Source organism: Podarcis muralis, chromosome 3 (genome assembly GCF_964188315.1).
Source record: "Podarcis muralis chromosome 3, rPodMur119.hap1.1, whole genome shotgun sequence".
NCBI classification, from domain to species: domain Eukaryota; kingdom Metazoa; phylum Chordata; class Lepidosauria; order Squamata; family Lacertidae; genus Podarcis; species Podarcis muralis.
The window spans coordinates 63,135,650-63,149,605 of NC_135657.1; the positions used below are offsets into that span (position 1 = coordinate 63,135,650).

At 40.9% G+C, this 13,956-nt stretch overlaps 1 protein-coding gene across 2 annotated transcripts in view; it reads right to left on the reverse strand.

Moving 5' to 3' along the window:
• Window positions 1-13,956, reverse strand: part of ENPP1 (ectonucleotide pyrophosphatase/phosphodiesterase 1) — a 47,298-nt gene that overhangs the window by 2,868 nt on the left and 30,474 nt on the right. For both annotated transcript variants that reach the window (XM_077925988.1, XM_028723438.2), the window contains exons 9-23: window positions 13,845-13,954; window positions 12,934-12,999; window positions 11,006-11,078; window positions 10,276-10,384; window positions 9,246-9,377; window positions 7,700-7,731; window positions 7,307-7,434; window positions 6,637-6,706; window positions 4,999-5,086; window positions 3,460-3,635; window positions 2,098-2,131; window positions 1,847-2,001; window positions 1,007-1,142; window positions 670-750; window positions 51-183 (exon numbers count right to left, since the gene is read on the reverse strand). In XM_077925988.1, coding sequence (XP_077782114.1) covers window positions 51-183; window positions 670-750; window positions 1,007-1,142; window positions 1,847-2,001; window positions 2,098-2,131; window positions 3,460-3,635; window positions 4,999-5,086; window positions 6,637-6,706; window positions 7,307-7,434; window positions 7,700-7,731; window positions 9,246-9,377; window positions 10,276-10,384; window positions 11,006-11,078; window positions 12,934-12,999; window positions 13,845-13,954 — 1,523 coding nt within the window. The remainder of the gene's footprint in view (window positions 1-50; window positions 184-669; window positions 751-1,006; window positions 1,143-1,846; window positions 2,002-2,097; window positions 2,132-3,459; window positions 3,636-4,998; window positions 5,087-6,636; window positions 6,707-7,306; window positions 7,435-7,699; window positions 7,732-9,245; window positions 9,378-10,275; window positions 10,385-11,005; window positions 11,079-12,933; window positions 13,000-13,844; window positions 13,955-13,956) is intronic.

Below are 13,956 nucleotides of genomic sequence, written 5' to 3' on the forward strand. Positions count from 1 at the left end.
GCTTGTGCCATAAAATTGTAATAAAATAGCTACAACTGACATATGTTTACCTTTTCACTTCCTCAGGTGTATCATACAAGCCATTGTAGTCGTAATCAAACACAGGGCCAGCAATGACATGGACACCATTTCTGGCTGCAGCATAGGCTGGCAGTAAGACCGCATTAAAGTAGTTCCATATCACTGAAAACACAATGGGAGCAGTTGAACAAGGAAATACAAGCGCCTTTCCTATCAATCACACATGCAGGATAAGAGGGCATCTTTTGGCATTTCCCTTACTAGGATCATAGGCTGCCTTCGTTTTTCTTATTTGTCAAACTAGTTTTGTATGGCATGAACATATCACCATCCCCTGATGGCTGGCAAATATGACATCTTTGGGATGTTGGAGGCCTCATAACACATAACCTCTGTGGCCTGGGGAATTTCCCTTGATTTGTATATTTTTTAGGCAAACTGGGGCGGCGGCAGAGGGAGGTGCAAGCAGCTGCCCTCCAGACTGCTCACCTGCCCCTGCTAGTCAGCCCTGCTGCCTCCTCATACCATTCTTCCACTGAGGGAGTACACACTTGCCTCCAAACATCTTTACTTATTAGTGAGTTTCAGGGGTTTGGGTGGCAGGTGGTGGTTTTAAAAATAAAAAGAGAAGACACAATTAACCCTTACCATGGAAAGCATGGTACATTGGTACAATATTGCTTGATAAGAGTGCTTCAATTTTACTGTATCTTTCATCCTTTATCAGATCTGAAAATTAAAAATGTATAAACTATTAATTACAAAATTTGAATGAAATGTCTCAAAAAAGGCTTATGCCCCATTCCCCCCCCCTTTGTGCCCACTTCTGGGTTGCAGCAATGTGCACATGCACTGTTGCATGTCAATTCAATGCACATAAATCAGTCGGTGCCTTACATCTTATATATAAAAGCAGAAACTGCAACTCTTGCTTTGCACGCTAATAAGTTGCTCTGCTTAGAAATGAGAAAGAAAACAGAATTACTTGGTGGGAAAAGAAATCCATAGTTTAGCTGGGGGTGACTTTTGTAAAATGAACACATCTGGCTGCGGTTCGAAGGAATGCGACTGTCGACATTGAAACAGCTTGGGGTGGCTTCTGAAGATCCAGTCCAATTGTCCTATTTAACAAAATGGGGCATTAGTTGCTGAGTATGCATACCGCACATTACATAAATTGCCAGATACAGATTCACAATTGTCTCCCTTAATCTGACTGTCATCTATGAAATGGTTAGCCTGTGAAGCTTTTTTTTTGGCCAATAATTATTCTAGTCTGTTTGGCTGGCTGAACATATGACTTGTGAAGAACTCTCTAATAGTAGAATTTTATAATTCCAAACCACTTCCAATTTTGCCATACCACCAGGAATAGGTCTATGTAGACCTATTTGGTGGAAATTTCATTTTGGAGCATCAGACATTTTTCAGACCAAGCTAGTCATAGCTAGGGTGAGACAACATGTGACATGCAAATGTGAGAAGCACATGGATGTGTTGTGGTCCACCTGGCCTTTGTCCAACAGAAGACTGTGACAGTGGAGGACTTCAGGCTGCTGTGGGAGATCTTGGATGTATGAACTTCAAATTCTTCAACTTGGAATTCTAATCAATTCAATATCTAGCCCTGGTACTCTCGGCCTTTTCAGGCTGAAGCACCCACTTTTAATGCAAGAATGCATTTGGTGACCCAATTCTTAATCTTTTACCATATGTTTTCATGGTGGTGGTGATCTTGCTGCAACCCACTTGTGATACCCACTCCTGATAACTTCTTTTCCCCCTTTTAAATATAAACTGTGTCCTTAATTACTAACGTACTTACATGCTTGTTAACCATATAGGCACTCCACAAAGGCATCTTGATCTTGTGGCTAAAGCCATTTACATAATGGTAGCTGTGAAGAAGGCAATAGACCTGCTTCTTTTGGAGCACTCTGGGCCTCCCAAATGGCAAACTGTATTTTTCAATCTTCTTTACTAGAGTAGGAGGAAGAAAAACACAATTCAGCTTGCTTCTCCTGGAAAGATTTTCTGCTTAATTTATACTTTTCTCTAAGTAGTTACAACGCTTACTTTCTGAAGTATTGAAAGTTATCTGTTGTTGAATCTGTGGCAAGAGAAAGCAAAAGGTGAGGTCGTCATTTTGTGTACCATCATACCAAGCAAAACATTTCACACAAAAAACTCCTGTTTCTCATGTTCCATCTTTGTTCCTCTCAATCACAGGGGCCCCATGAGGGGATATAGTGACAAAGCTTTCTCCCACTTCAGAGACAGAGAACCTATGGGCCCTCCAGCTGCTGTTGAACTCCAGCTCCTATCAGACCCAGCTAAAATAGTCAATGGTTGAGGGCTAAATTTACCATTGGCCTACCCTGCAAGGGTCACATGCCAACAACGTTATCACAGACACATAGCCCTCCCTCCTTCCCCCTCAGCTGATCTGCAAAGATCAGCTGTGGAACAGGGTTAGGTCTCTAACCCACTCGTAAAAGGACCAATCTGATGACCAAGACAGGAACAATTGAATTCACATCATCATCTGGGGGCTGGGCTGGGTGGAGAGATTTCCCTTTGAAGGAGGAGGCTCATGGTCTGAGAATTCTCCTTGTTCCAGTATTGTTGTTAGGTGTGGTCTCAGTAGAAAGCTGCTTTTCCAGCTCTGTCTAGTTTGCCAGCTATGGCCATTCCTGAAAAGGGACAGTCAAGCCTCTATGGCTTATGCACTGACAACCTTGGGATTGGATTACTGTAATAAGCTGTATGTGGGGCTTGCTTTGAAGATGGTTCAGAAGCTACAGCTAGTGCAAAATGTGGCAGCTAGTCAGCTGACTGGTTCAGGTCCTTGGAATCCTATTGCACTGATCTTGTGAGAGCAAAATTCAAGGCACTAGTAATGACTTATAAAGTTCTAAAACAACATGCTAAGATCAACAGCTGAGGTTCTCCTAGCTGTTCCTCATCCCAGTGACATCTGTTATGCAGCATTGAGGGACAGACCTCTCACTCTCACTGCCATCATGGTATGTCCTTTCCCTTGAACTATGACTGGCACCAATACTGATAAGCTTCCAACGTCAACCGAAAACCACCTATTCCATCCAGCCTTTACAGGGGTGACCATCTGGCCAGATATTGATTATTCTTGTTATTGCAGCAAAATCATTGCTGTGATTTTATCTGCTCCTTTTATTTTTGGGTTATGATTGTATTGGTTGATAACCCTCCCTGGTATCACATTGTTATAAAGACTGGGTTAGAAATATAGATTTCTTTTTTTTAAAAAAATTAAATACTTATTACAAACCATAGAAATCCCTCATTGACATCACTGAATGCCAAGTGATGTTGACATAGCTTATGCAGGATTCCATGGTTTTAGCCAGGAGTGCCATCAATTGCTGCATATATTTTTTTGGTCTCATGAATACTTACTGAAAAATCACATGGGCAGCCACGGTTATCTGCAGAGGTTCTCTGTTGTGTGGAAGGGCATGTCGAAGGAAGGCTTTCTTCCTTGGGATGTATCGGCATATAACTGGCCTTCTTTAAAAGATGGTTGAGGCTTCCATGGGTTCCATTGTTGGGAGCCGGTGTCAAGCCGAGTAGATCTACAGTTGTTCAGAAAACAATGGCAAAGATGTTCAAAGGTGCACTTCTGCAGTGCAGTCCATTTGCAACTATGATCATGAAAATGCCATGTCTTTAGAATTTCTGACATTTTTTAATTCTATCTATGCTGGTGGTCAACTGAAAGGCCCACTGGAAGCTTAAAAATATAAGACAGTAAAATAAAGTAATCACATGCCCCAGGTGGGTCTCCTGGGAGACAGAATTCCAGAGCCTGGGTACTACCACTGAGAAGGACCTCAGACGTTATTGAGATGTGAAGTTGTGCTTCCTCTAAAGATATCAGTGAGTAAGCAGACTCATATGGGAACAAGCAAATCTTTAAATATAGCATATTATAGTCTGCTCACTACACAAGAAACACTGCCTGTCATATGTATAGAAGACAGCTTGGGATCTTCTGCCTTCTATAAGGCACACTTGCACACTGGCCAACCCCAACCCTGATTCAGCCTACAGAATAGTCTACAACTGCAAGAATTTCTCTCTCATTTCCTTCACAGAGTTATAGCTTCACTGTTGATGAAGGTTCTAGAGGTGAAGCAAAAGCTTGGGCCCCTTGCAGGCTGTGATTCTGCTGCTAATACACAATAGGCTAAAATTCATTCCCTAATAAAGAGCAGTCTAATGCAGCCTCAAACTGACAGGGATTTCACAAGTGTGAATAGTATTTACAAACAGTTTTCTCCCAAAGAGAAGTCTGTGCACATTTCAATAAATGCACACTGAGAAAATGAGAGCGCTATAGTTGCTAAGGGGAAACAAGCTATTAATCTGGATAATCAGGTCATCAAGGGCCATGCAAGAGAGCTTTAATATACAGCTCCCATGAATCTGTATGTTGAGACTGCATTTCATCACTTGGCAAAGTTTCAAAATGTAAGACAACAAAACATGTCTTTATGGTGAAGCTGAAGGCTTATTTGGCTTCTTGTCTATGTCCAAAAACCAATGAAACTTGGCACTTCCCTCAAATATCTCCACACACACACACACACACACACACAAACCTCATATCTAGTTAAACACTTATTTAAGTGTGGGGCAGTTTGCAATGGGTAGAGAGAGCTCCAAGAAAGGGGAAATAGTAAGATATGGGAATCCTGAGAAGATGATATATGCATAGAAAGAGAGTAAATAGGAAGAGGACAAGAAGGGGCTAAACAAAATGTAGGGTTGTTGTTGTTAGATTGAAAATTGATGTGGGCAGGAGACAGCAGAGTCCAGCAGTTTCCCACTATAAGAAATGTATCCATAATGTGCATGTAAAACGCCAGTCCAATCAAAAACTATTTTTCCAAAAGCTTTGTGAGGTGGGGGGAGGGAGCAGCCACTTTACCATACCACACATTAAATTGTAGATCTCAATGTTTTCGAAGGGATCAACTTCATTTTGAATCTTGAATCCAGGTCCAAACCCAATAAACAGAGCCTAGAATAAAACAGAAATTATGTTTTATATGTATGAAATGAACATCTCCCTTTCTCTTTCTCTTTCTCTTTCTCTTTCTCTCTCTCTCTCTCTCTCTCTCTCTCTCTCTCTCTCTCTCTCTCTCTCTCTCAGAGTGTGTAACGCACACTCATTTGGAACATCCATTTAGGATGTAGTCCTATTCTCATTTATCTGAGAATAGGCATGATTAATTCTATTTCTACTACTTCTATAAGGTTGCACTGTTAGTCTTTAACTAATAGTTGTTAAATTGCTCTGAATACAAATGCAGTCTAAGCTCATCTGAAATGATTCTCTGTTAAAGTTATTTCAGGGGAAATCAGAACGACCTTTCAACAGACTCCTCTACTTTAGACTGCGTGTATGAGGAATATATAGTTCGTTCACGTATATTTTTCAGAACTGTCTCCAGCAGAAGTAAACAGTGAGTAACTATGCCCCTGTGTCTATGTAGCCCTTAAATTTATCTAAACATGTAAGACTGAGATAGCCCTTTTTAACGGCATACAGGAAACCCAGCTTTAAAAACAAAACAAAAAACCAAGTTTGATCTAACATTATCTGTCAGGAGGCTTACATTGTTGCAAATGTTCCAGTTGAGGTTCTTTTTTACTTTCTTTGAACAAATACAATATGTATTTCCCTGCAAATGTTATTGAAGTCATGACATAAATGTTATAATCTACCTTTATTCAGACTACAGCTGCATCCCTCAAGACAAACAAAAGCAAATAACAGACTGCTACATTCAAGGCGAATGAGTTTCTTATGTCTTGTGGTATTTTTTTTTTTAACAGCTGTTATTTGTGCAGCCACTGCTGTTTGCGATAAAGAACATTAGCATGCCATGCTTCTCGGTAACAACAGATGTTCCTACAGTAAAGATCTTAAACTACTACTTGTCCCCTCCAAAGACCATTCTTTTGAATTCTCATGCAAGTTGCACATTTAATAAAACCAAGATCTAGCTGTAAGACTGCTCCAGTCACCAGAAAAATCTAGCAGACAAGAGATGATACAAGGATGATACCTGTGCCATGTATTTGGAGTACATATTCTGCAGATGTACAGAAGAATAAATGTTGGGTTACCCAGTCTCATCCCACCCCATCACAATCAGAACAGGACAGACTGTGCAATTTAAAGTAAGACAAATGCCATATCTCTGGCATTTTATAAACGTATGGGTTCTTGATCCAAATATCAAAAGTGAGATAATTTAAAATGCTAGCTGTCAAGATATAAAATTCTTCACCTACAACCTGAATTTGGAACAGTCCCATGAAAGCAATACAGTGGGGGATCTTTTAAAGATATATAGATTAGCTCACAGGTGCCTCCCAGCCCCATATTACAGGTAACTGGAATAAGCCTAAGTAGGCAGGACACAAGTCTAGATGGCAAGGAGGGTCAGTGGTCAGGAATGAGTGAGAAACATAGAGGGAGCATGATAGAGATCCCAGCATCAAAGACTACCCCAGGATCATTAAAAGCCTTGGAAGCGCACAGAGGGGAGAGACCCTATTTACCTGCATATTTGCAAATGCATTGTCTGACCCATGGAATCCACCAGTGCAATACTTGAGCTCAGAGGGCATCCTGCAAAACACAGACATGAATAGATAACTGGCAATACCTGCCAACCGGCATTACAGAAAAAACTTGACTAGTGCAACCACCCACCCTCAAACTTTCCTTTTTCACAATTTGTTCCTCTTCCTACTATTCAGAGCACCATTTGCTGAGACTATGTAATGCTGTTTCCATTGTCATAGCCAAGGGCGGCAGGGGGGAGGCTGCCCTCCCATCAAGTAAATAAAGAAAAATACTTAACTGACGTTTTGCCGCCACCCCGCCCCTCCTAAATCCTAGCTACGCCCATGGATGCTTCTCAAATCTCTTCATTAGCTTCTTTTCCATTTCCATATCCAGGACTAACTCCTTGTCCTGCTCCTTAAAATTCTTCTAACCAGCAAAGCTCAGCCTTAAAAACCAACAAACTAGCAGAAGGGAAAACTCAAGAAAGGTTGCAAATATATAATTTGATCCCACTTAATAGAAATAAGCAACAAAACTCAGAAGCATACGATTTGTGTTACGGTGCTGGAATGAAACAATGCTTCCATGCACAAGTAGAGTTCATGGGCCCTGTAAAAAAATTAAATTTTCATAGCGAGGAATGAAAGAGTGGCCACTTACCGAGCAAGCTGCCATTGCTTGTCCATATAAAAATGCACTGGCTCAATCCGGTCATTCTTGGCATAATGAAATCGCTTGGGGAGCAGTTGCTTCAGGTATGCCTTGAAAGGTTGATTTGGAACCAAGCACTGAAAATGTTGAAATTAAAATTAAACCCTGTTACGCTTGCAAGATTTTAAGTATTCCCAAATGGAAACACTTGAATAACTCAAACGGTAAACCTATTCAAATGCTTCTATAGAAAACTTTCAGGTCCCCTTCTCTCTCTCTCTCTCTCTCACCCCATCATGGGAGCCACTTCCATGTGATCTGATGTCATACCCACAAGGGTAAGCCCGATAAAGAACGTAGCTATAATTTTACAACTGGGCAGAGGGTAATGACTATACTTACTGTAAGGTTTCTTACAATGCCTTCGTAATCAACTGGAAGAGTTAGATGAAATAATTAGTTACCTAAAGGTCAAAAGAAAAATGAAAATAAAGGATGTCCTAATAAGTCATGGTGATTTAAAAACTGCATAATGCTTCATATTCCTTAGCAAGCATTCATGACTCTCTCTTTTTTTGCCATAGCCTTATCCACACCAAAAGCAACTCTTTACCATACAGCATGGCACAAGGGTGTCAAAAACCAATGTGGACAGTCCCAAGCTGGCTTCAGGCAGACTTGGCTGCAAAGCTCTCCAATCGTTCATTTACCGCACAACTTACTTGAGTAATGTGAGATTTCTCTGAGTGCTCAGTACATTAGTTAAACATAGAGAAGTGTCTAAATAAATAAAAACAAGCAGCAACTGTCATCTTTCTGGAACCTACTGGAGTTTTGTGTTCTTTGAAATATCATGCCCTTGGTATGAAACAGTTCAATTGCTTTAAAATGTGCCAGCTCTGTATTTCCCCCAAAAAGAAATCAATTGCATTTATTCACTTCTGCGAAAGAAAGTTAAGAGACTGTGGACTAAAAATGCATCATGGAACTGTAGATTTCGAAAGGGCCACAAGTGCCATCTACTCCAACTCCCTGCAATGCAGGAATCTTTTGCTCAATGTGGGGCTCAAACTCATGACTCTGATATTAAGAGTCACGTACTCTACCAAAGTATGATTACATGTGGCATCTTATTGTATTGTATTATCAAAATCAATCTTTATTACGGTCCAGAGACCCAACAAATTGTTACAAAGCAATGCACAATTCATACAGCCTACCTCCAGGTTAAACAAGCATTTTGTTCAAAAGATAGGGATCATTGGTTCTTGCAACCACTGATAAAAACTTTGCCACTGCTAATGTTCTAGCGTTTGTCCAGTCTTCCAATAGGAACCTGACATAGTGAGCCTCTGATTTTCCCAGGAAAGTATTGTATTATAATGATAGGATACTGGGGTTGTGCCTCAAGATAGTGAGTGGTTGCATTTGTATATAACCCTGAAGAAGATGCCTGCAAAAACTAGAGTTCTTTTTTACCTCCCCATATCCAACCAGCTTAAGTGTTCCAAAACACTTAAGTTATGCCTTTCGAGTGATTAAATCACTGAAGAGTTGACACAGAGAAGAGCTCCAGTGCAATGATGCATTGTTCTATAATTTTTGCTGCAATCTTTACCTCATTGACCTGGGAATAAGCCCCACTGAATTCAGTAGGACTTACTTGTGTATATATATGCTTAGGATTGCACTCTAGATGTTTATAAGTTGTTTCAGATGCAGGTAATGAACACAATAATTCATTTATTCATTCAGTTTCCATTTTAACCTGCTCTTTGGTCAAACAAAGGTCAACCATTCCCAGGACTGAAGCAGGAGAGAAGCTTGACATGGTTATTTTGATATGGACCTCTTGTAGTACAGGCTCATTCCAATATTTATTTTGCTGTACTTTGAAAGTTGCAACACACACAAATAAGTAGTATAAATTAGTCTAGTAGTTACATACAAGAGTAATACTCATCTGGAACTTTTTGGGGTCTCAAGCGAGCTGCAGGTCCAGGTACTACAAACAAGTCTTGAACACTATCCAAGTATGTATTTAGGTATGCTGATTTGCTGCAGCTTGCTGCCTCCATTCCTTCAAAGAAAGAAAGAAAGAAAGACTCTTTTTAAGAATAGCTCACTGAGACAACATAGCTCACCAAGCAAAATTACTAGAAGGACATGAACAACAAATGAATGGCACAATCCTGTACATGTCTACTCAGAAACAAGCCTCATCAAGTTCAATGGAACATACCCCCAGATAAGTGTGTATAGGATTACAACCTTAGTAGTATAAATAGACTTTGACATTTCAATAACAGAGCAATCCAAACTACAGGAAATGGTGTAACTTCTGCCAGGTCACTAGGTCTAATGAAAGAGCTGAAGGAGGTTTGGGATCAGGGTCACACTGCTATTTCTCCCTCCTGCTCCAGCCACTCCCCTGGATCACCCCCTTTTTTTTTGGCAGTGTGGGGGTTGGCGGGTTATGCTCACTTAACTTACGCTGCTCATCTGAGCCAGGGTGGAGAATTTATACTGGCATAGCCGCAACTCAGTTGGGACAACCCAAGAGCTGCTGGATCCAATCTCCCCACCCCAGAAGGTTGTTTCGATTGTACTATAAATGTTGTAAATTGTTGCCTATGTTTCTGTTTCTCCACCTGAATCCTAAACATGGAAGTAAGTCACTGTGACTTAAACTGGATTTACTTCCATTTATTCTGGACCCTTCTGAGATACTGATATGAGATATTACAAATAATGAAGAGTGTGAACCAAATCAAGTTAGAGAAAATATGTATTCATTCACACATAAAATTTATAGGCTGCACTGTAACCACAGTTCTCTGGGTAGCTCAACACAAAATTACAGTAAAACAAATTATAACCAATAAAACACCAGAATATTGAAAAATATCCTTATTATTTGTTTGTTTGTTTTTAAAAGAAGTGTTCAAACAAGACCTGCATAATTTAAATAAGTTTACCATGATCAGAAAGCAGAATAATGTTAATGCAATTGTGGAGGTTCATCTGCTTAAGTCCATCCATCAGTAGCCCAACTATGCTGTCTACTCTCTGTAATGCAAGAATGACCTGCAGAAAAGAAACAAAAAAGGAGAGGCAAAACTAATGATAACTTAACATGTAAATAAATGTTAACAGCGATTAATATTTTCAATATTTCAACAAGTTACTCACATAGAAAAAACCTGCAGCCTGCAGCCTGACATACATACACAGAAACAAACGGAAATCTAGACTGGTATTTTGGAAAGCATCGCAAATATAGTTAGAAGAAAGATGTGTCTTATTTTTTTATATTTCATGGCTTAAATTAAGAGGTTGTCAGTTACATGTAATACACCATGGCCCGGTTACTGCATAATGCTAAGCCAAACCATGTTTTACAGCACAATCCTAACCATGTCTTCTCAGAAGTAAGTTTCGTTGAATACAATGGGGCTTACTCCCAGGTCAGAGGGGTGCAGATTGCAGGCTTAGTCTGGGGTAGCACAGCAGCAGCAGGACCAGGGAAATTCACACTATGCCATGGTTTAGCTGAGTATTAGGTATGAACTGGGAAGTGCTGTTTTTAAAATGCTGCTTATGTACATGTAAGCTTCCAACAAATCTCTTTTTTAAAAAAATCACATCCCTGAGCAATTACAGAACATAACATTAAAAGCAAAAGTAAAATAATATGAAGTTACTTACTTCACTGCTAACTGGTCCGTATCTGTGGCCTGAGGAATCTGGTTCTTCTAAATACAGAGTGTAAAGGTGTGGTCTATATCAAACAGCACCAACATTTTAATATTTTACATATAAATTCAGAGAGAAGCGTGGAAATATTTAGATTCAATATTATTTATGCGAAATAAGTGTGCACCAAGAACAAGAAAGGGTCTTGCAACACCTTACAGAATAGCTGAATATCCTAGCTTACATATATTAGAGAACAGGTGTGCCACACCAGCTAAGAGAACAGAATGAGTTATGAATCAAGAAATCTCCACTTTGAATCTCGCCTCTGCCATAAACTCATTAGGTAGCCTTAGGCAAGCCATTCTCCCTCATCCTTAGTCATGCCTCCCCTGATGAGAGATATGAAGAATAACAAGGACTGAGAATGCACTCCTAATCCTGCTACTGTCTGGCAGGTTTAATGGAGCAGTGGGGGCCCCACCACATTCACATCCTTGCTAAGCATGGAAGGTGAAAGTGGGAAGAGAAATTGCTCCAGCAGTTGGGAGATGGTACATTGATCAGCCCTGGACTGGGGGCAATGCCATCACACGATGGCAACAGGGCTGGCTTGGAATCAAAACAAATCCTCAGCTGCCTCAGCCCCTCCCTAGAGTTCTCTGCTGGTTGCCATTGCCAGGAAACTCACTAGAAGCACTTCCTGCTGCTCTTGTATTTGGCAGGCAGAATGGGGAACTCTGCACACAGGTGGCACACAGGGCTGGGCAGAGGGACATGTAATCCAACCCCAGCCCGGTGCAAATGGGGTTTAGATTACTCTGCCACTTAAGCTGGTTAAGATTGTAACTAGATAATGCATGAAAAGTACTTGAAAACCCTTCAAAATGCATGAGAAGTACTTTGGAACCCTTGAAAGTGCTACACAAATGATGATAAATAATAATAATGTGGCATGCATATATATGCGCTGGCATGAAAGCTTTTTTCTCCATGAAAGCCTGTGCTGCAAAAAATATGTAGGGCTTTATAGTGCCACAAGACCTTTCATCGCTTTTTCTGCAACAGCTTAAAATAACTATGGCTCTGGAAAGTGTTTGTTGTTCACTGAAGCAAAAACAACAAAACCTGTGGTTCAATGCAGCCCAACCCCATAAGCAATGAGTGGGCTGAACTCCCAAGCAGATGTGCATATGGTGGCAGCCTAAGACCACAATCCATGCAAAGTCAAGCACACATGAATCCTGCTGATTTCAGTGGGAAAGTGAAATGTGTACTCAAGTATCTGCCATTGAAAATTAAAGGGGATTAAGTGCTGATCATGCTGTAACAAATGTACTTTGCTGCAAGACCCTATTTTTTCACCTGTACCTTCTTCAGATGCTGCATCAGTACAGTCTTACTATGGAAGCTCATGCCACAACTAATGCGTTACACTTTAATGTACCGCCACACTGTATATTGCTACCACAGCTACACATCTGGAGTTATAAACTGAATACATATCTTACAGGGCGATGGAAACAGGCGTAACTTGGTGGTCTTGCTAAAATGCACAGAATTATGCAGTGATGGATGTCCCCAAGATCCTACAAACAGAATTCTGCCCAAGGGATGCTTCTGCTGGTAGATGAAGGAGTGGATTCCATCATTTCTCCTTCTGCTGTGCTTCCCCTTGGCCTTGGAAATCCACTCCAGAGGACCAGGGGAACCCTCCAAAACAGTGAGGGAGGTGGCAAGAAGGATGGTGGAGAAAAAAGGGAAGCAGCAAAAATTTCTTCCTTCCCACTTCCGCCAGCAGGAGTCTCCACAGGGTCAAATATTGTTCTGTTTGTGGAAGAGCCCAGTCTGGATCCAAGGCAAATAGCATTCAAGTTAATCATTGTCCTGGTTTTCTAACAGTCCTAAGCACAAGTATAGCTTTGAAATGTCATGCTTACCTTTCCTCTTCTGGTAACTGTAGCCATTTAAGAAAAGTCATTACTCTTTCTCCATATGGCACTGACCTAAATAATAAAACAAAACAAAACAAAAAGACTTCAGCTCCAAAACACAGTGACCAGGTATTACCCATTAAATCTGTACAGGTGGATTCTGTTGTCCTCAGACCATTTTTTTATGTTTGTGTATCTGCACTGAAGTACCAGCTTCATTTATTAGTATTTAAAGGTAAAGGTACCCCTGACTGTTAGGTCCAGTCGCAGACGACTCTGGGGTTGTGGTGCTCTTCTCGCTCTATAGGCTGAGGGAGCTGGCGTTTGACCGCAGACAGTTTCCGGGTCATGTGGCCAGCATGACTAAGCCGCTTCTGGCGAACCAGAGCAGCACACGGAAACACCGTTTACCTTCCCGCTGGAGCGGTACCTATTTATCTACTTGCACTTTGATGTGCTTTCGAACTGCTAGGTTGGCAGGAGCTGGGAGCGAACAACGGGAGCTCAAACCGCCGACCTTCTGATCGGCAAGCCCTAGGCTCTGTGGTTTAGACCACAGTGCCACCTGCGTCCCTTTGTATTTGCTTTGTATTAATTCATTTGGTCTGGGATTCATTGGTGGGGATGATGAAGAGAGGAGGTGAAGATGTCTGAGTTGCAGTTCTAAAGAAAAAGATGGGTAGAGGCCAAGTGAAAGGCCATTTCTGCGGAAGAGAGACATGGATGAGACATAAATCAAGGACGGATTGGATGAGCCTGCCTTGTTAGAGCAAAAGAAAAACAAATGACCATTAGATGAATTGAGGAATATGTTCTTCCTATTGTGATATTGGTAGAATAAATAAGATGTGCTGTTTCAAAACTTTTTTAAAATTCTGGGGTTTTTGTATTTGTTGTTCGTCAACTTAGTGACTCACCCATTGTATACTTTATAGATGTCTGGAAAACTTCCATTAACAGCGACATCTGAACCAGGCCAGAAGAACGTGGCAGATTTTAGTCCTTGATACATAGCTGTCAACCAGATCT